This window comes from Littorina saxatilis, linkage group LG11 (genome assembly GCF_037325665.1).
Source record: "Littorina saxatilis isolate snail1 linkage group LG11, US_GU_Lsax_2.0, whole genome shotgun sequence".
Taxonomy (NCBI): domain Eukaryota; kingdom Metazoa; phylum Mollusca; class Gastropoda; order Littorinimorpha; family Littorinidae; genus Littorina; species Littorina saxatilis.
The window spans coordinates 17,018,298-17,038,095 of record NC_090255.1 but is presented as its reverse complement, the minus strand read 5'-3'; the positions used below and the strand labels follow the sequence as shown (position 1 = coordinate 17,038,095).

The 19,798-nt window shown below is 45.4% G+C and overlaps 2 protein-coding genes across 2 annotated transcripts in view; one reads left to right on the top strand and one right to left on the bottom strand.

Annotated features, from left to right (window-relative positions):
* Nucleotides 1-199: 199 nt before the first annotated feature.
* LOC138979909 (splicing factor 3B subunit 6-like) lies at nt 200-13,128 on the top strand. The gene is made up of 4 exons (XM_070352683.1): nt 200-263; nt 3,688-3,806; nt 11,239-11,377; nt 12,394-13,128. Exons 1-4 carry the CDS (start codon nt 240-242, stop codon nt 12,481-12,483), a joined length of 372 nt encoding a protein of 123 aa, XP_070208784.1. The 5' UTR covers nt 200-239; the 3' UTR covers nt 12,484-13,128.
* Nucleotides 13,129-14,685: 1,557 nt separating this feature from the next.
* LOC138979902 (uncharacterized) overlaps nt 14,686-19,798 on the bottom strand; it is an 18,313-nt gene continuing 13,200 nt past the window's right edge. The window contains exons 10-12 of the mRNA XM_070352670.1: nt 19,622-19,704; nt 19,243-19,408; nt 14,686-18,723 (exon numbers count right to left, since the gene is read on the bottom strand). Coding sequence (XP_070208771.1) covers nt 18,590-18,723; nt 19,243-19,408; nt 19,622-19,704 — 383 coding nt within the window. The 3' untranslated portion in view covers nt 14,686-18,589. The remainder of the gene's footprint in view (nt 18,724-19,242; nt 19,409-19,621; nt 19,705-19,798) is intronic.

Below are 19,798 nucleotides of genomic sequence, written 5' to 3'. Positions count from 1 at the left end.
TAAAATATAATCCTACCAGATACTTTGCAAATAAAACAGGCAAAAATCAGTGATTTTCAATTATATAATAATAAAAAAAATTCTGAATAATATCACGATTTTGTTGGAAGCGTTTTTAATCACTTTTTGTGTCTGGGCATTTTTATTATGTTTGCCCCATTCCCCTCCGGGAGAAATTTTTATATTTCACGCAAGAAGTGTTTCCGGTAGGGTCACTTCCGCTAAACAAAGACGTCAAGATGGCTATGAGCAAGAAAGGAAACGTAAGTAAAAGCGATTTCTACCGTATTTTAGCTGTTTTACACATTCTTTGGTAACATAGTACATTCATTAGACACGAAAGCAAGTGATTTCATCTGATTGTTTGTGATCAGTGCTCAGGTTGAGCTCCGTTGTGGTGTCTTTTCAGTCTTCTGGTACCGCAGTCTCCTCAAGGCTCAACGTAGTATCCACGCTGCTGTGTTTACAAAGTATTAATTTTTGGTTATTTTTTTTTAGCTGAATGAGGCGTTCAAACCACTTCTTCACTTGGGTAATCTTGAACTTGAGCGTGTTAGATTCATAGCTCATAATTCAGAGGCTCTAGTTAGACTAGAGCTGAGATTGTGTGTATCACTATCAGTACTATCACACTGTCCATCATAATCATTCCATGTCCTGCTTGACACCATGGTATCTGCGACGTGAAGACCCTCTGATCAAAGGGACCTCCCAAGATTGGACGCTTTCTGTTGTCCCTTGGTCTGTTTACATAACTAAACTATTCCTGTCAATGTCATGATAGGCCACCTGCAATACATGTACAAGTTTATGAACTTGAAGGGACATTTTTGGCTGGTCCCAAGGGTGTCTTTTTATTGCAGATACTGCTGTTCTGGCAGTCGTACATCCTTTAGTTTAGGCTACTATTTAGTACAAAAAAGTGGTCTGGTATATATATATATCTACTTTTTGTACCCACCAGTGCAGAATTTCGTGCTGGTTTAGGTATGATGTTTTTTGTTTACAAATTCATATTTTGAAGTGTTTTGCTTTTACAAATGACAATACACTACAAGTTTTATTGATCAGACTACCGTATTTGACGGACTAAAAGCCGCGACTTTTAAAAAAAAAAATCGCGTTGCGGCTTATAAAAAGATGCGGCTAAAACGTTACCTAAACTTGAATAGCATTCACCTAATGGAAGTCGCCGCGGATTTTCATTTCGCTCGATTAGCGATTACCGGTACTTTATTAGCTCTCTACTCAAGACTCGGCGCTTTTCTCTTTCTTTCGCGAATCTTCGTTTGTCAACAAGTCGTCGTGACAAGATAGCGTACAGAGAAACACCGGATATATCAGGATCTCGTGCGCGCGAGATTTTGGTTTTTTGTGTCTCGCGATAGTTGGAGGAGCGAGAGCCACCATGTTGTGTTTTCGTCTGCTCGAAATGTGCGCAAAAGTCGTAAATCATCCCAAAAAAGCTTATTCCGGGCGGGACTACATGTGTGTGTTGGTTACAAATTGTGTGATATTTTCTTCAAATTTTTTCACTTTTCTTCTTTGTTTCACTTGTTTATTCTCGGAGCCGATTTTCGCCAAATACCGTACTTTCGTTTACCTGGTTGTTTTGATTGATTGACACGATCTGATTATATTTTTTTCGACGGCGGCTAATACAGTGACGCGGCCTATACGTGGCTCGTCCCAATTTTTTTGTTAAAAGTCAGGGGTGCGGCTTATAAAACGGTAGTACAGCAGTCCCTGCAATGTACGGCCCCCGGCGTGAGCGGACACCTGACATGTACGGACACATTTGCTGGGCACGGAGTGTTTTCCTTCTATATTTGCCCCCCCTTAAACGGACACCTGCAAAACGTGGACGCGGACACTCATTTTCGGTCCCAACAGCAGGTCATACCTCCAATGTACGGACAGACCATCGTCAAATTTTCACCACAACAAAATCGATAACAGAGCAGTCCGGCTCTTGGTACAAAGATCACAGCCGCAATGGCGTGATGACAGTCACTGATAACTTGAGTGCCCGTGTACCCATCAGGAGGGGGGGGGGTGGTAGTTTTGGTCAGGAGTGGAGTACATGCGAAGATGCCAACATGAAACTGCACTGAGCTCTTTATTCTTGTCTGTTGGACGTAAACAACAGAAACCACAGTCGATAAAGGTCCTGAGCGAAAGAGAGTGAAAAACCGGCCACAGTTCTCAGCATCGTGTGTCTGTGTGTAACCTCTTTCATTGACAAGATACTCTTGTTTCCCCTCAGCCTTGACCAGTGAGTCGGTTGCCTAATCTATGAACCCTTCAGTTGTCTTGCTTTGTCAAAAGTTACGACACAGTCAACTGGTTTTGCTCTGAGTGAACAGTGCAGCTGGCCTCTCTGTCCACAGTCCCCAACAGTACATGGCTGGAGGGAGTGAGAGAGAGGGAGGGGGGGTAGCTGGCTAAACTCTGTGGGTATCCGGTGTCACTGCATGTCAGCAGGAAGAGCATTGGAGAGAAATAGAGAGGTGTACTCTTCCACACAATTTCCAAGCATCAGTTGTCACGGCTTGGTGTAGGCATTAGTGAGGGAGAGTGGGACGCGAGCTGTGTTATGTACAGTGTATTTCCGACTGAAGAGTGAAAAGTCACTGCCATGCCACATGATCGGCATGCAGTCAATAAAGCCAGACAAGAAAAAAATAAATTACATGATTATGACATGCAGCTCTATCTGCTGCTATTTATTCAAACTGGTTTTCAAGCTTATTCTTGCAAAGCATCTGCACACGCTCCTCTGTGCTGTGTTTGTGTGGCTGCTTTCGTATGTCAGTGCATGGTGAGTGTGTTCACTACCTTGAGGATTTATTTTATCTCTTCTTTTCAACACTTTTCATACAAATCATTTTTAGTATTTTACAGAACGTTTAAAGAAGTATTAGGAGTTTATTGTTATTGTTTAGTAGCCACAAGAAGTGATTAGCATAGACTCAATCCTGTTGTTTGTGTGTCTCTGTGTGAGTGTATGGGGGAGGGGGTGGTGTGGTCACCCCTCCCGTGACGGGACACCTGCAATGTACGGACAGTTTTGCTATGGCCCAAGGGTGTCCGTTCATGAGAGGGACTGCTGTAAACATCATTGTCAGTAATTGGTTATCATTAATGGGATGCATGTTTATTGTCATTCTCCCCTTCCATGCCTACTCAATGTGCAGTCCCAGTCTCCCCACCCCTTACTCTAATTGCTTTGGGGTCGATGCTCATCGTCATACTCATAACTGTGCTTTGAAATTTTGAGCATGTGAAATATGTCTCAGTCCTATGGGTCTTTTCTTGTGTAACTCTAAGTACTAAGTAGGGCTTTTGATGGATGAAATCTTATCTTACCCTATTTTTTTTCTACCAACCCTAAAACTTGTTTCACTTTCACTGCTCTAAAAAGAACAAAAGTTCAGGTTATCAGCAAATGAGACATAACAAGAGCTACATAATCCCACAGAAATGAAGCATGTCTGATAAAAACTACATTACAAAAAAAAACACCACCGACTAATGAACTATTGACTGACCGAACCTATTCAATTTTAATTTTTCTCATGTTGGTTGTAACCGTAATCCAGTACAATTAATATTAATATTATTAATTTTTGTTGTTGTGTGGACTGAATGATGATTACACAAATGACTGAATTATTTTGTTAACAGGTGCGGCTTCCACCAGAGGTCAACCGTATCCTGTATGTGAAGAATTTACCATACAAGATCACCGCTGAAGAAATGTACGACATCTTCGGAAAATATGGGGCCATTCGACAAATCAGAGTGTAAGTATCTGGAACTTTTCTTCTTTTTTTCTATGCCATGAAGAAAGACTATATAATGCAGGTAGGTGTATATCAGTATGCTTTCTGCGTTTGAAGACACAGTTACTGATTTACAAATTGTGAAGGAACACACAGTGCCCTACGTAAAGAGCAAGCAATTTTCAACGAATTTATTTTTCGTGGCAGCCGGATTGTCTCATCAGACAATCGGACGGCGCGTTTTGGCGCTAGACCTAACTTTTAAAATCTAAATAATAAATTGACAGCTTGTTACACAAACATTCCATAAAAGAATTATTCAATAACATATTCTTACCTCAACTCACATAGTTAGCATTAACTTCAGTTTATTGCTTAGGTATTGAAGTAGTACTCTACCCTGGTAAAGGGGGGAGGAACCCCCAAAAGAAATAAAGTCCTAAAGGACGGGAGTTTCCTCCCCTAGCTGCCGCCCGCGCCCTCTATAGGCCGCCCGCGCATGCGCGGATCCCGCCAACAGGCGTCATTCCACCCACTTCAACACTATTGTTCAGACGTGTGTCGTTGGTACTCTGATTATTCTCTTGGCCTTTTGTGGAAGGCCATCTGTCCTGGTTTCTGCAGAGTCTCTGGTAAGATTGTTCCTTTATTTCTTGGACGCGTTCTTCGAATTCGAGTTTTCTTCGAGTTCGTTTCGAGAATTTACGAATTTCGCCGCGATTATCACCACGTGTCGGTATTCGTTTTTTCAATGGCTGACAAAGCTAAGAACAAGCCTCCTTCTCTCCTCCCTTCTCAGGGAAGGAGCAAGACAAATCCAAATCTAAAGCTAAGACTCGCACGCCGAACTTTCCGCAACGACTAAGCCTTCAGCCGTGCCAGAAAAATCCTCCGTGCAGGTGTTCGACCCCGCGACTAAAAGTCCGCGCGAGTCTCCATTGATTCAACTTCTCATGCACCGGTCTTTTCACCGGTTTCGCGCTCACCGGTTCCTCGCCCTAGCGAGATCGTCACGCGTAAAGAAATGCTAGCCATGTTTGCCACGCTAAAACAGGATCTGCAGTCGATGCATGCGGCTGATAAAAGCGTGCCTCTCGCCGGTCGCTTCCCGCCCTGTCGCGGTTAGCGTCCCGTCGATTTCGCAGCACGGCGCGGTTAACGTCCCGTCGATTTCGCAGCACGGCGCGGTTAACGTCCCGTCGATTTCACGGACTCGGCCTTCGGCCACCATCACGTCGGCCGACATCGGGCCGAATTTTTCCGGTCTCTTGCCTTACTCCCCTGGCCTTCCAGGAGAGTTCGCGTTCTCCGCTCCGCCTGCCGCTAGCACTTCGGCGGAAGATGGCGGTGGTGGGGGTTCCCATCTTTTTGGGGGCTCTCACGTTCCCTTTTCCCCTGGTCGGGGGTCTAGGACGGCTTCTCCTCGCCTGCATTCCGCCCCTGTGGCGGGTGTGCCGGGGAGCGGCGCCGCTCGTCAGCCTGCGCCCCTGTGTTCAGCTTCAGCTGTTCCAGCCTCTGGGGGGCAGGCAGCAGCACCTCCCTTGCCCATTCGTGGCTCGGGGGGTCCTGCGTTGGCATCAGCACCTTCCTTGCCCGGTTGCGGCCTGGAGGGTCCTGTCGGCGGTCATCGGCCTGTGTCTTTCGGATTGTCGTCCTTCCCTGTGTCGGTTGTGCCGGGGAGCAGCGCCGCTCGTCAGCCTGCGCCCCTGTGTTCAGCTTCGACTGTTCCGGCCTCTGGGGGGCAGGCAGCAGCACCTCCCTTGCCCATTCGTGGCTCGGGGGGTCCTGCGTTGGAATCAGCACCTTCCTTGCCCGGTTGCGGCCTGGAGGGTCCTGTCGGCGGTCATCGGCCTGTGTCTTTCGGATTGTTGTCCTTCACTTCCGGTTGTGCTGTGGCTAGCACTTCCGGCGGAGGACAGCGCACTGGAGTGTTCGATCGCAGTGACCCTGCTTTCCCTCTTCCGGTGTCGCACCGACTTCCGACCGCGACTTCCGGTTCCGTCTTTACGGTTCCGGCGTCCGCTTTGTCGCCCTCCACCTCCGGTTGTGCCGTAGCAAGCATTTCCGGTGGAGGTCAGCGCATTGGCGTGTTCGGTGGCAGCGACCCTGCGTTTCCGCCTCCGGCGTCACACCAACTTCCGGCCTCGACTTCCGGTTCCGTTTTTTCGGTTCCGGCGGCCGGCACTTCCGTCCTTGGGCAATTTCCGGTTTTTCCGAGCTCTGCCCAACCGACCTTGGCCACTTCCTCCCCTGCCGAGGCGTGGGTTTCCGGTTTCCCGGACTCCTATGTGGAGGGCGATCAGGAAGATTATGTGGAGGAAATGGACGCTGAGGACGAGCGCTCCGAATCTGACCCACCTTTGTGGATTCCCAGCAAACTTGGACCTACTCTGGAGTTGGCCGCTGAGGTCACTTCACGGTACTTCCCTGAAGGCGTTTCTGCCCAATCTGCTTCTGCCGCTCCTCCTCCTTCCGCCTGGGCGGATTTCGCAGCCGCGGGTGACACTAAGGCTCGTTTTCGTTTTCTCGAATCGCCTTCGGTGTCGTTCGCCATGGCTCAGGTGTTGGGTGCTGACCCTGCATCTCCCTTCCCCTTGTTGGCCGCTCATGGCAATGCTCCCGATTCTGATCAGCCCTGGTTGGCTTCGGCACACACAGGCAACGGCATACCAGCCAACTCTAGAAAATCGTGGCTTCCGGGTAAGCCCCTCTCTCTCCTCTCCTCGTTCTCTTTGCCCAAGGCACCACTTCCGGTGACACCGGAACTAGCTCGCCTGCGGCACGACGGCTACAGTCGTGAGAGATCCTCTGTCTGCACAGAACAGAGTCTCCTGGGGTTAGAGGAGACTGGACGCTCCTCTCTCGAGCTCTCATCCTTAGCGGAGACGCTCATCCGCTCGTTGACGAGAGCTTTTTCATCATCCATCGATCCTTTTAAGTTTCGAGATGATGCAGTGGAGGCCGACGCGGCCATGCTACTGGCGGCTCTCGCGAAAGTCACGGATACCCAGATGACTAACGCAGCGCGCCTCTACTCTCAGGTTGTGTTTTGGAGACGCGAAGCCTTTCTGCACGGTTCTCGTCTGACAGACAGAGCCACCTTGGACTCTTTGCGAGTCTCTCCCTTTTCGGAAGGGGCGTTGCTGGGCTCTCGGTCACTGGACGCTCTTCGCCAGCAAACCGAAGAAGCCCGCGACCAGCAGGTGGTTCGGTTGTCCGAACTTGCACTCAAACAACAGAGCAGCAGAAGGAATAAGGACTCAGCACCACGCGGTCCTGCTCCGGCACCTGCCAAGTCATTCGGGCATAGAGCTCCTCCCGCCGGAAGGGGCGGCGCACGGCCCCGCCCTTACCAGCGCAAGCCTTCCTTTGGGAAGCGGGGGTCCGGGCGCAAGCCCCACCCCCAATGATACACCCCCGATCCAGTCACCCGCCCTCCACCCCTTCGGTGGCGGGCAGCCTCTCCCGGGCCTTTCCAGCTTGGCTGTCTCGGACGGACAGTCTCTGGATCAAGGGGGTGATTCGATCGGGGTTCCGTCTCCCTTGGCAGGGAGACAAAGCCCCGTTGTTCAGAGCGCCCTCCAACTCCCGGTTTCCGGTCAGCCCCGGCGATCGAGAGGTGATTCAAGCGGAGATCATCCTATTACTACAAACAGGCAATAGAAGAGGTTCTCGACCACTCCTCCTTGGGCTTTTACGGACGAATCTTCGTCATGCCCAAGGCTTCCGGAGGTTGGCGCCCCGTATTGGACCTCTCTCCCCTGAACCGCTTCTTGAGAAAGATTCGGTTCACCATGGAAACTCCTGCAGACGTCCGGGAGGCGCTTCGCCCCGGCGACTGGGTGACGTCCGTCGACCTGACGGACGCCTACTTTCACATCCTCATGCACGAGGCGGACAGGAAGTGGCTCCGTTTCGTCTGGGGAGATCGAGTGTTCCAGTTCCGAGCCCTACCCTTCGGGCTTTCTCTCGCCCCCTGGGTGTTCACCATGGTGGTGCGCCAGTTCTGCGCCCTTGTGCGGCTGCACGGCGTCCGCCTCAGGGTGTACCTGGACGATTGGCTTATCCTTCACCACCAAGAAGTTCTTTGTCACCAGCACACCCAGTTTGTCCTTGCCCAGGCACAGACTCTTGGCTTTCAGATCAATCAGATCAAATCCGAGTTGTCGCCTTCCCAGACATTCTCTTACCTGGGCTTGGTATTCGACATATGCGCATGGACAGTCCGTCCCACGCAGCGTCGCATAGACAAGCTGCAGGTCCTTCTGGCTTCCCTGTCGGGGCAACAGGGCACACAAGCGCCCATTTCAGGAGGCCCTCAGCTCAGCCTGGAACCCGACTTCACAGGGGGGGGATGTGGAAATCCCTCTCGGGCATTGGTTTCGGCAGACCACTCTTCAGTGGATGAATTCTGCCTGGCTCACGCAGGGAGTGCCCATAGCGCTACCTCTTCGCTCAACGCATCTCTTCTCGGATGCGTCTCAGAAGGGCTGGGGAGCTCACCTGGACACACTCACGACTTCCGGTCGGTGGTCCCCGGAGCAGCAGCTTTGGCACGTCAACCGCCTCGAGCTCGAGGCAGTCTTCTTGGGACTTCAGCATTTTGTCTCTGCCCTTCAGGGCAACCATGTGTTGATCCATACCGACAACACGACGGTAGCTGCTTACCTCAACAAGCATGGGGGCTCTCGGTCTCAGCTGTTGTTCACTCGTGCCTGCGAGATCCTTTCTTGGTGTGCTCACCATCAGATCCTGATCTCAGCTCGCTATCTGCCCGGCTGTCTGAACGTCCTGGCCGACGCTCTCAGCCGCTCCTCTCAGGTCCTCCACACGGAGTGGACCATCACCCATCATGCGCTCCTGCGTCTTTGGGCGCAAGTAGCGCGCCCGAGGATTGACCTCTTCGCCACGAGATTCTCGCGTCGCCTCCCAATCTTTGTCTCCCCCATCTCCCTCGGGGGAGTCATCGCGAGTGTGCTAAAGGGCGCGGCCCTCAGTTCTGCAGCGGCAAGGACTTCGGTCCCGGCTTGGGATGTGCTTCTGGTACTAGAATTCTTGCGCTCTAGTTCCTTCGAACCAATACAAAGCGCTAGCCTCTCTAACCTTACGCGAAAGACGCTCATGCTAATGCTGCTCGCTTCGGCGCGAAGAGGTAGTGAGATACACGGTCTTTCTGGCCTAGACCGCGACATCGCCTTTGAAAGCCACGGCTCCATCTCTTTGCATTTTCGGCCCGATTTTCTTGCAAAGAACCAAAAACCGGACCAGCTTTCACCAGTGATCTCCATCCGGCCTCTCCGGGACATTTTAGCCCCCGGTGATCCGGATCTCTCGAACTGCCCGGTACGGGCACTTAAAGCTTATTTGTCCCGCACAGCTCCGCTCAGATCAGCTTCTCAAAAATTTGCTTTTCATTTCGCTGAACAAAATGCGAGATAAGGACATAGCGAAACCACGCTCACCAGATGGTCTTCCACACTCATTAGGCTTGCATATCAGTGGTGGCAGACACAAGGGGGGGGGCAGTCAGTTCTCCCTCTAAGATCACCTCGAACTCACGAGGCGCGAGCGTGGGCAACATCCCTTGCAGTCCTCAAGTCTGGCAGGATGGCGGACGTACTCAAAGCCGCCTATTGGACATCCCAGGACGTGTTCCTGAGTTTCTACCTCCGCGACATTGCGAGCACTCGGCCGGACGGGACGAGCTGCCTCCCAGCAATGGTTGCCGCAGGCCAGATTCTTCCCAGGGACTAATGTGAGTATCCCACCGCCTTTATGTGCAATCTGCTAACTATGTGAGTTGAGGTAAGAATATGTTATTGAATCGAAAATTTCTAAGATAAATTTTCATTTAATTAATATACTTACTCAACTCACATATCTTATACCCTCCCAACCTTCCCCGCTAACATTCTATGTGTTATGGGTGTGTGTTTCGTGGGGGAATGACGCCTGTTGGCGGGATCCGCGCATGCGCGGGCGGCCTATAGAGGGCGCGGGCGGCAGCTAGGGGAGGAAACTCCCGTCCTTTAGGACTTTATTTCTTTTGGGGGTTCCTCCCCCCTTTACCAGGGTAGAGTACTACTTCAATACCTAAGCAATAAACTGAAGTTAATGCTAACTATGTGAGTTGAGTAAGTATATTAATTAAATGAAAATTTATCTTAGAAATTTTCGATTTTTTCATCAAGACAAGATCAGTACAACTCAAAGTTTTGAAAGTTTAAAAAAAGATAGCCCGGAAGTGTGTTCCGCAAAACGTGGTTCTTGTAGCAGACGAATGTTCTGGATGTCGCCAGTTGCTTTGAACGTTGACTCGCAGCCGTTTGTTGCGTTTTAGATTCAGAGGTACACAATAACGTGCTATTGCAGATACAGCTAGTCACAATGAAATCACAAACTGACAACTAAATTGTGAAACAAGTCGCGTAAGGCGAAAATACAATATTTAGTCAAGTAGCTGTCATTTTTCAGCAAGACCGTATACTCGTAGCATCGTCAGTCCACCGCTCATGGCAAAGGCAGTGAAATTGACAAGAAGAGCGGGGTAGTAGTTGCGTTAAGAAGGATAGCACGCTTTTCTGTACCTCTCTTTGTTTTAACTTTCTGAGCGTGTTTTTAATCCAAACATATCATATCTATATGTTTTTGGAATCAGGAACCGACAAGGAATAAGATGAAAGTGTTTTTAAATTGATTTGGACAATTTAATTTTGATAATAATTTTTATATATTTAATTTTCAGAGCTTGTTTTTAATCTGAATATAACATATTTATATGTTTTTGGAATCAGCAAATGATGGAGAATAAGATAAACGTAAATTTGGATCGTTTTAGAAATTTTTATTTTTTTTTACAATTTTCCGATTTTTAATGACCAAAGTCATTAATTAATTTTTAAGCCACCAAGCTGAAATGCAATACCGAACCCCGGGCTTCGTCGAAGATTACTTGACCAAAATTTCAACCAATTTGGTTGAAAAATGAGGGCGTGACAGTGCCGCCTCAACTTTCACGAAAAGCCGGATATGACGTCATCAAAGACATTTATCAAAAAAATGAAAAAAACGTTCAGGCATTTCATACCCACGAACTCTCATGTCAAATTTCATAAAGATCGGTCCAGTAGTTTAGTCTGAATCGCTCTACACACACACACACACACACGCACGCACATACACCATACCCTCGTTTCGATTCCCCCTCGATGTTAAAATATTTAGTCAAAACTTGACTAAATATAAAAAAAGGAAAGTAGATCACACGGGTTCACGATGGCTCAGGGGTTGGATATGCTAGCTAAATAGCCATTCAAACGAACTGTGTCATTTAATGCTATTAAATGCTATTGCAAGTGTGTTCGATAAGGTTATAACTGCTTTTTTCTTGACAAGATTTGAGACGGACTGGGGCTTTAATGTTGGTTTCACTTGTTTTGACGACGTTTTTCAGTGGCAACACACCAGAGACAAAGGGCACAGCGTTTGTTGTGTACGAAGACATCTTTGATGCCAAGAACGCCTGCGATCACCTGTCCGGTTTCAACGTCTGTAACCGCTATCTCGTCGTTCTGTACTACCAATCCACTAGGGTGAGTTGCAGCTATCTCTCCGCAGCGTGACTGGTGGAAATCCTGCAGGATTTTGGGGCTTGTCTTTTTGTTGTACAGCAGATAGCTGATACCTTTTTGCACATGTAGCATTGGCAATTAACTCACCTTCTTCTTAGAAACATGTCTGAACATTTATGTACTGTGTTTTTAATGGGTTAACCAGATAGGACGGTTGACTTCCTCCTTTTCAAGATCTTGCTTTTTCAGGTTTTCTGTTTATAACCTCAATAATTTTACCTCCATTTTAACCTTCGCCCGACCGGGTTATCGACTACACACAGAAGACATCGTGGGGCCGTGCGGACGCATGCTTCTCAAAGAAGGAAAAATATGCATACCCTTCCGTAGACCCATGCTTTCCAAAGAAGCAAAAACGTGCATCCCCTTCCGTAGACGCCGTGGTTAAATTTCCGCGAGATGTAATTAAATTAATTTAATTATTACCGTGCGGACAAAAGCTTCTCAAAAAAGGAAAAACGTGAATACCCTTCTGTAGACGTCGTGTGGCCATGTGGACCCACATTGTTATGTATTAATTTTGCTCCACGCGAACAGATCGTAGAAAATGATGTTTAGAGCCAATACCTGACGGTTTGTGACTTCTCTCCCTAGTTTTTATGTAAGTTCCTTCAGTTTCAGAAACATGGGTCGGCAAGGCCCCACGATGTCTTCCGTGTGTAGTCTAAATTTGACCTTTGTTTTTGGAATTACTTCTCGCTGAAATTTAATGATCTTTTAGGTCATAAGAGCTTTTAAGGTGTCTGAGGCATTCTTAAAAGCTCATTAAAAAATTCCAACTGGTTTAAGAGATATTTGCAATTAAACACCCTTCTGGGTCTACCCGGACCCACGACGACCTGATTTTCTCCGATTCTTGGAGGTCTTAAAATGGGGGTTCCACTGTACACATTTTGTTTCGAGTTGCAAGAATGTTTGTCTTTATTGTCACCATTGTCTACTTGAACAAGCTTTGATTCTTCTTGTGTGCGTTTCAGGCGTTCAAGAAGATTGACACGGACAAGAAGAAGGAAGACATCGACAGGATGAAGAGCAAGTACGGACTCAGCACACCAGAAAAGAAATGAACATTATACCAAAGGACTTGGATCTAGACATTAAACTTGGCAGAACTGTACAAGACCTTGTAAAAGCTTGTTATTTTCTGAAGAGAAAAATACAACAACATGGGTGTTTTTATACACATCTGCAGCTGCCGCACTTCAGTGAAAGGTTCTTGGACAGCTGAATAATTGACAGGCTTTTCAGACAGTGGAAACAGTTCATTGTTCACATCTGTGAGAGAAAATGCATGTCTTTGTTTCACCAAGATGACTGCTGACTAATTTTTTGTCTGTAAAATTGACTCCTTTTCTGTAAAAAAATAGGGTTGGAGCTGAAGGCACTGAGTAAAACTAGAATGTACGCGCTTTTGAAAGACAGGTTGATGCTATCCGGTCTTGGTTTGTCTACAACCAGACATTCGAGTAAATCAGGGGACACTATCCAGGCTATCTGTATCTTGAAATGTGGTTTGAGCTGGATGGCGTCCCCTTAGTTTCTGTTCCTGAAATCAATAATTCTACATCTAGCGTTATTAAGGGGCCTTCAACTTTAGAGTTACATTTTTGTTGTATTACTGTTAGTCACTGACATTCACATGGTATTGTTCATGATTCTCACTCTCATCAAGTTGTTTATTACATTATTTCTTGCATCTCAGTGTCAACCTAGCCTGCGAGTTTTGTTTTGTTTTCCCTGTGTGTGACTGTCAGAGTGTGTGTATGAAAAAGAAAGAGAGACAGATGGTATTCAGTGGCAATGTGACTGTGAGACAGACTGTGTGTGTGTGAGAGAGAGAGAGAGAGAGATGGTATTCAGTGGCAATGTGACTGCGAGACAGACTGTGTGTGAGAGAGAGAGAGATGGTATTCAGTGGCAATGTGACTGTGAGACAGACTGTGTGTGTGTGTGAGAGAGAGAGAGAGAGAGATGGTATTCAGTGGCAATGTGACTGTAAGACAGACTCTGTGTGTGTGTGTGAGAGAGAGAGAGAGAGAGAGATGGTATTCAGTGGCAATGTGACTGTGAGACAGACTGTGTGTGTGTGAGAGAGAGAGAGAGAGAGATGGTATTCAGTGGCAATGTGACTGTGAGACAGACTGTGTGTGTGTGTGAGAGAGAGAGAGATGGTATTCAGTGGCAATGTGACTGTGAGACAGACTGTGTGAGAGAGAGAGAGAGAGAGAGAGAGAGATGGTATTCAGTGGCAATGTGACTGTGAGACAGACTGTGTGTGTGTGAGAGAGAGAGAGAGAGAGAGATGGTATTCAGCGGCAATGTGACTGTGAGACAGACTGTGTGTGTGAGAGAGAGAGAGATGGTATTCAGTGGCAATGTGACTGTAAGACAGACAGTGTGTGTGTGTGTGAGAGAGAGAGAGAGAGAGAGATGGTATTCAGAGGCAATGTGACTGTGAGACAGACTGTGTGTGTGTGTGTGAGAGAGAGAGAGATGGTATTCAGTTGCAATGTGACTGTGAGACAGACTGTGTGAGAGAGAGAGAGAGAGATGGTATTCAGTGGCAATGTGACTGAGACAGACTGTGTGTGTGTGTGAGAGAGAGAGAGAGATGGTATTCAGAGGCAATGTGACTGTGAGACAGACTGTGTGTGTGTGTGTGAGAGAGAGAGATGGTATTCAGTGGCAATGTGACTGTGAGACAGACTGTGTGTGTGTGAGAGAGAGAGAGATGGTATTCAGTGGCAATGTGACTGTGAGACAGACTGTGTGTGTGTGAGAGAGAGAGAGATGGTATTCAGTGGCAATGTGACTGTGAGACAGACTGTGTGAGAGAGAGAGAGAGAGAGATGGTATTCAGTGGCAATGTGACTGTGAGACAGACTGTGTGTGTGTGTGTGTGAGAGAGAGAGAGATGGTATTCAGTGGCAATGTGACTGTGAGACAGACTGTGTGTGTGTGTGTGTGAGAGAGAGAGAGACAGGAGGGTGGGGAGAGAAAGTCTTTAAGTGTGCCAGCATGCAAGGTTGTGCGAGACAATCTGTGTGTGTGTGTGTGGGGGGGAGAGAGAGAGAGCGTAGGCTTCCCGTTGGAATTATGTTTGTTTTGTTAGTCAGCAGTAAAGTACAAGATGTCAAATGACTTGTCATTATTTGTAATGGATGTGAATGTGTGCATTATCATACTCATAATTATTGCAGTACATGTACCGGTACTTCCGATGTCAGTATGTGGAAAGCCAAGACAAAATACAAGCACAACTCTGTTCAGATATTTGGGTTCTCAAGCTCTGCAGCGCTCAAACTTTTTTCATTGTACATGTAATAAAAAATTTCTTATTTTAACAAATGAGCACAGGTACAAACACGTGAAATAACAAGTCGCGTCAAGTGATATCAAAGCATTTAGTTGGCCTGAATCTAAAAGATTGACTCAGAAAACCCGTCGAGACTGAAACTTGGCTAGCCAAAACTGGTAAACTGAAACAGGTCGAACTGGTCTCAGCGAAGCATGCCATCATAAGACCTTGACTTGTGTCATGATCATGACAGGGTTAGTCGGCACACCGACTGAATAGCATATCGACATAATGGTTATGATTTGTAACTCTGAACAGAACATATCTCAAAATAATATTAGTACAGTGTTTTCAGATATCAGAAAAATATATGGATGGGATGATTTATAGGCTTCAAGCCAGGCCTATTGCATTTGCCCATACAAATTAATGGAAACATTGAAAACTTAAACTGTGTTTTTAAAGAGATTCATCTTTTTATACATTCTTGCACAAAATAGCATAAATGCGGATGTACGAATAATTAATACAGGGGTGGGAGTTCTTCCTCCTAGACGGATATCCCTCCCAGGAAGAATTTGGCAACTTTTTTTTTTAAATACCCTTTTTTTTGTTAATCCCTGGCAGCTGTTGTTTGCACTGGGTTTGTGTGACCGATGTGGTTGTGCCAGGTCACCACCTTTCACCATGTACCAGACCAATCTCAATAAGGTTTTAGTGACATGTAGAGGGCAGCAATGTTATGTCATTTTGGGGAATGTGGCATCTTAGTTGTTATCTATTTGAAAACTCGCCTCACAGTTGTAGTAGTAAAATTGATATTAAAAGTTCTACGGTTTTTTGCCATTAATTAAGGACTTAAGCGTTTGTCCGCTTTAAGCTATCTGAACTCGGCTCACCCACATCTTTATATATACATGTACTCTTCTTGCAGGGAGTCGGAGACCTTCAGTGGTGTGGTAGAAAAAACTTGCATTCCTGATCTATGAACCAGTGGTATTTAGCTTCTGATACATTGAGTCTTTAACCCCTTCACTGCCCACCCCGTATGTAATACGTGGTCATTTTCGGTTTGTCGTACGCCCATAACCGTATCTCATACGTGGGATTTGTGTCAACAACATTTCAGGACATATCTGAAAACTAAATGGGAGGTAACCACTGTCCAAGTACTTGTAGGGGTTCTAAACACAGTTCTTTCCCATAGACCGTTCGGATAAGTTACTACCACGTGTTGAAATCTGTGTTAGAAATGTAGAACCGATCTATAGCATTCACAATGGCGGGCGAAAGTCGGACCTCAACTCGTAGACCTGTTTTCAAGCGATACAGTGTTCTGGAAGCTCTACAAGAAGTGATTTATGGATTACCACACAGAAGAATACTTTTATGGGCTGTAATGTGAGTACCTGATGTTTGACACCAGTTTTAGCAGTGTTTTGTGTGGTTTTACGTGCTGCAATGTGTGTGTGTGTAAGTCCGGAAACTGTAATTTTTGACAAAAATGGTCATTATATCAATTTTTACTATAACAATCACAAACAAAGTCCAATGATCATGTCATCCTATAATAGCCAAAGGTATAAGCAAAACACATGCCGAAGATCTAAGAGATATCTCAATAAATGATCGAGCAGTGAACAGATTAGTGAACCTACCGAAGAAAGCGAAATTTTTCCCTGGCACACAGCAATACCAAAATGCTGTTATACTGTGGCAGTGAAGAGGTTAAGAAAGTTAGCAAGTGAGACAAACTTAATTGAAACATATTTCTCTTTTAATTCAGGCTATGATTCAACAATCATTTTAGAATATAACTCCTGAAATGATGAATTGAAAAGCAGCATCTGTGTACAGCATTAGCAAGGGATATAACTCCGGGGGTTTCTGTTTTTTTCTAAACCTTCTTTTTTAACCTGAGCAGTTAGCCCTTTTGAAGGTGTTCAATTGAAACAAACTGACTTGAAACTTGTTTCTCATTTGGTTCAAGCTATGGTTCAACAATTATATAAGAATATACCACCTGCAATGATAAAATCATAAGCTACAAGTAAAAATGTGTAATATAAGGGAGGTGACTGTTATTTCCTGTGTTTGCCTTACTTTATGTTAGCTTTGCGATTTTACTTTAATGCGGTAAACATTTTTTAAATCAAAGACAAAACTAGGTGATAAAATACCTTCAAGTTTACAAGATGTTTTAAATTTTGTGCAGCTCCAATTTTAAGTTTTTGTTTAAGCAAGGAGAGGCTTCTAAAACCCTTCTTGAAATTTGTTTACCATTTGTTTTTGTAGACCCCCTAGCAAGAGTGATACAACCAAACATCTTCAAGTATAGAGGTTTTTGATTTTGACAAACACCTTCAATTATAGAGGTTTTTGATTTTGTGGATTCCCCCCCTCCAAAAAAAATAATTAAAAAAATGTGTGTGTGCTGTGTTTAGTTTTAAAGCCAGGAGAGGCTCAAATAGCACCTCTTGAATTGCTAAAATTCAGTTTCAGCTGGTTAGATACAAATACCTTCAAGTTTTCAAGATTTTTTAATTTTGTGCAGCTCCAATTTTAAGTTTTTGTTTAAGCAAGGAGAGGCTTCTAAATCCCTTCTTGAAATTTGTTTACCACTTGTTTTTGTAGACCCCCTAGCAAGAATGATACAACCAAAAATCTTCAAGTATAGAGGTTTTTGATCTTGTGCATTCATCCCCCCAATTTGGTTGAAAAATGAGAGCATGACAGTGCTGCCTCAACTTTCACAAAAAGCCGGATATGACGTCATCAAAGACATTTATAAAAAAAGAAAATGAAAAAATGTCTGGGAATATTATACTCAGGAACTCTCATGTAAAGTTTCATGAAAATCGGTCTGGTAGTTTTCTCTGAATCGCTGTAAAGCACACGCACGCTCACACACACACATACACCCCGATCCTCGTCTCGATTCCCCGTCTATGTTAAAACATTTAGTCAAAACTTGTCTAAATGTAAAAACGAACAAGCCACAAGCATATCCTTCATTAAAACTTTAAGCGCAGACATACTCGCGCAACTCACAACATTAAAGCATTAACTTCAAACACTCACAGATCAACAGTTAGCATACACCATTTAAACAACAATTTAACCCGAACAAGCCACAAGCATATCCTTCATTAAAACTTTAAATGCTGACATTATACTCACACAACTCACAACATTAAAGCATTAACTTCAAACACACGCAGATCAACAGTTAGCATACACAATTTAAACAACAATTTAACACGAACAAGCCACAAGCATATATATGTATGTATCCTTCATTAAAACTTTAAATGCTGACATTATACTCGTGCAACTCACAACATTAAAGCATCAACTTTAAACACTTGCAGATCAACACACAGATCAACATGCAGCTAGCGTACACAATTTAAGCAACAATTCCACAAGTTATAAATGAACAAGCCACAAGCATATCCTTCATTAAAACTTTAAGCGCTGACGTTGTACTCGTGCAACTCACAACATTAAAGCATCAACTTCAAACACTCGCAGATCAACACTCAGATCAACATACAGCTAGCGTACACAATTTAAGCAACAATTCCACAAGTTATAAACGAACAAGCCATAAGCATATTCTTCATTAAAACTTTAAGAGCTGATATTATACTCGCACAACTCATATCATTAAAGCATTAATTTCAAACACTCACAGATCCACAGCTAATGTACACAATTTAAGCAACAATTCAACAGGAACAATCCACAAGCATATCCTTCTTAAAAACTTTAAAGCGTAACGTCATTTGGCAGCTCTGAGTATGTCCGTGATCAAAGTGATTCACAACCATTGTGCACGCGCACATTTAGGAATACAGGCTTGTTCTTTGCTGTTACAGCTTGGCTATCACCTTCTGCTTCAGTTCGTCTCTTAGCAACCGTCGCAGGATTTTCCCGCTGGGACTCTTTGGAATCTGCTCTCTGAACTCCACTCCACCCCTCAACTGCATGAATGAAGGAACGTTCTCTGTCGGAAATAAAAAAAAATAAAAAGTTCAAATCAACTGGACAGAAAGATTGCTCAGCAACAAACAATAATTTCTAAGCAAATTTTATTTTCGGTCCAACTTTAGTTTTGTTGTAACCATTCAAGCATTAGTCATGAAATGCTCACCGCCAACCCTGCCTTATTTTAATTATTAGATTTTCTGTTCTTGACATCTGTACCTGTGAATCATACAGCGGTTCTTTCCCTTGTCCGAGTACTGATGTTTTTGATGATAGCCAAGAACAAGATATGTTAAATTAATGTGTAAATGTATGGCAGCCAACGTGGGGGAGGGGGGTGGGGGCGTTAACGGTAGGTACAGGCCCCTTTTATCACAAGACACCTCCCAAGAGAGTACACCTGCTGGCCCTTACATACTTTCCAAAAATATACCTACCATGAAAGGACACCTGCAACTGCAATATAAGTGCACTTATGCTTGATTCTACGGGTGTCCTTTCATAGCATAGCAGCCGGGTAAGACAATACTGTACTCACTGGCCACAAAGTCCTGCACTTGCTGTGCGGTCAGCGTGTGTCCAGGGGCAGTGACCACGAAAGCCATGGGCAGTTCTCCGGCCACTGGGTCCGGCCTGCCGACCACACAGGCGTCAGCAATACCGGGATGGTTCAGCAACACGTCTTCCAGCACTGCTGGGGGAACCTATAAGGTAAGGTAAGGTTCAGCAACACGTCTTCCAGCACTGCTGGGGGAACCTATAAGGTAAGGTAAGGTTCAGTAACAAGTTCTTGGAGGTATCCCTCGTTGAAATTGCTGGGGGAACCTAAAAGGTATAAGGCAAGGTCAGCAAGTCCTCAATAAACAACATAAACATGTAAACACAAATATGAATGCTTCAATATGTTAAAAACAAACCTGTTCTCCTTTGTACTTGATGAGTTCCTTCTTTCTGTCGACGATGTACAGAAACCCGTCCGAGTCAAAAAGACCGACATCACCTTCAACAGAAAATGTTAGTTGCCTAACCATCAGAGTCAGAGTCAGACGAGTCAGATCGAGTCATCATCGTGAGTAGAGTCATCACAGAAGTCA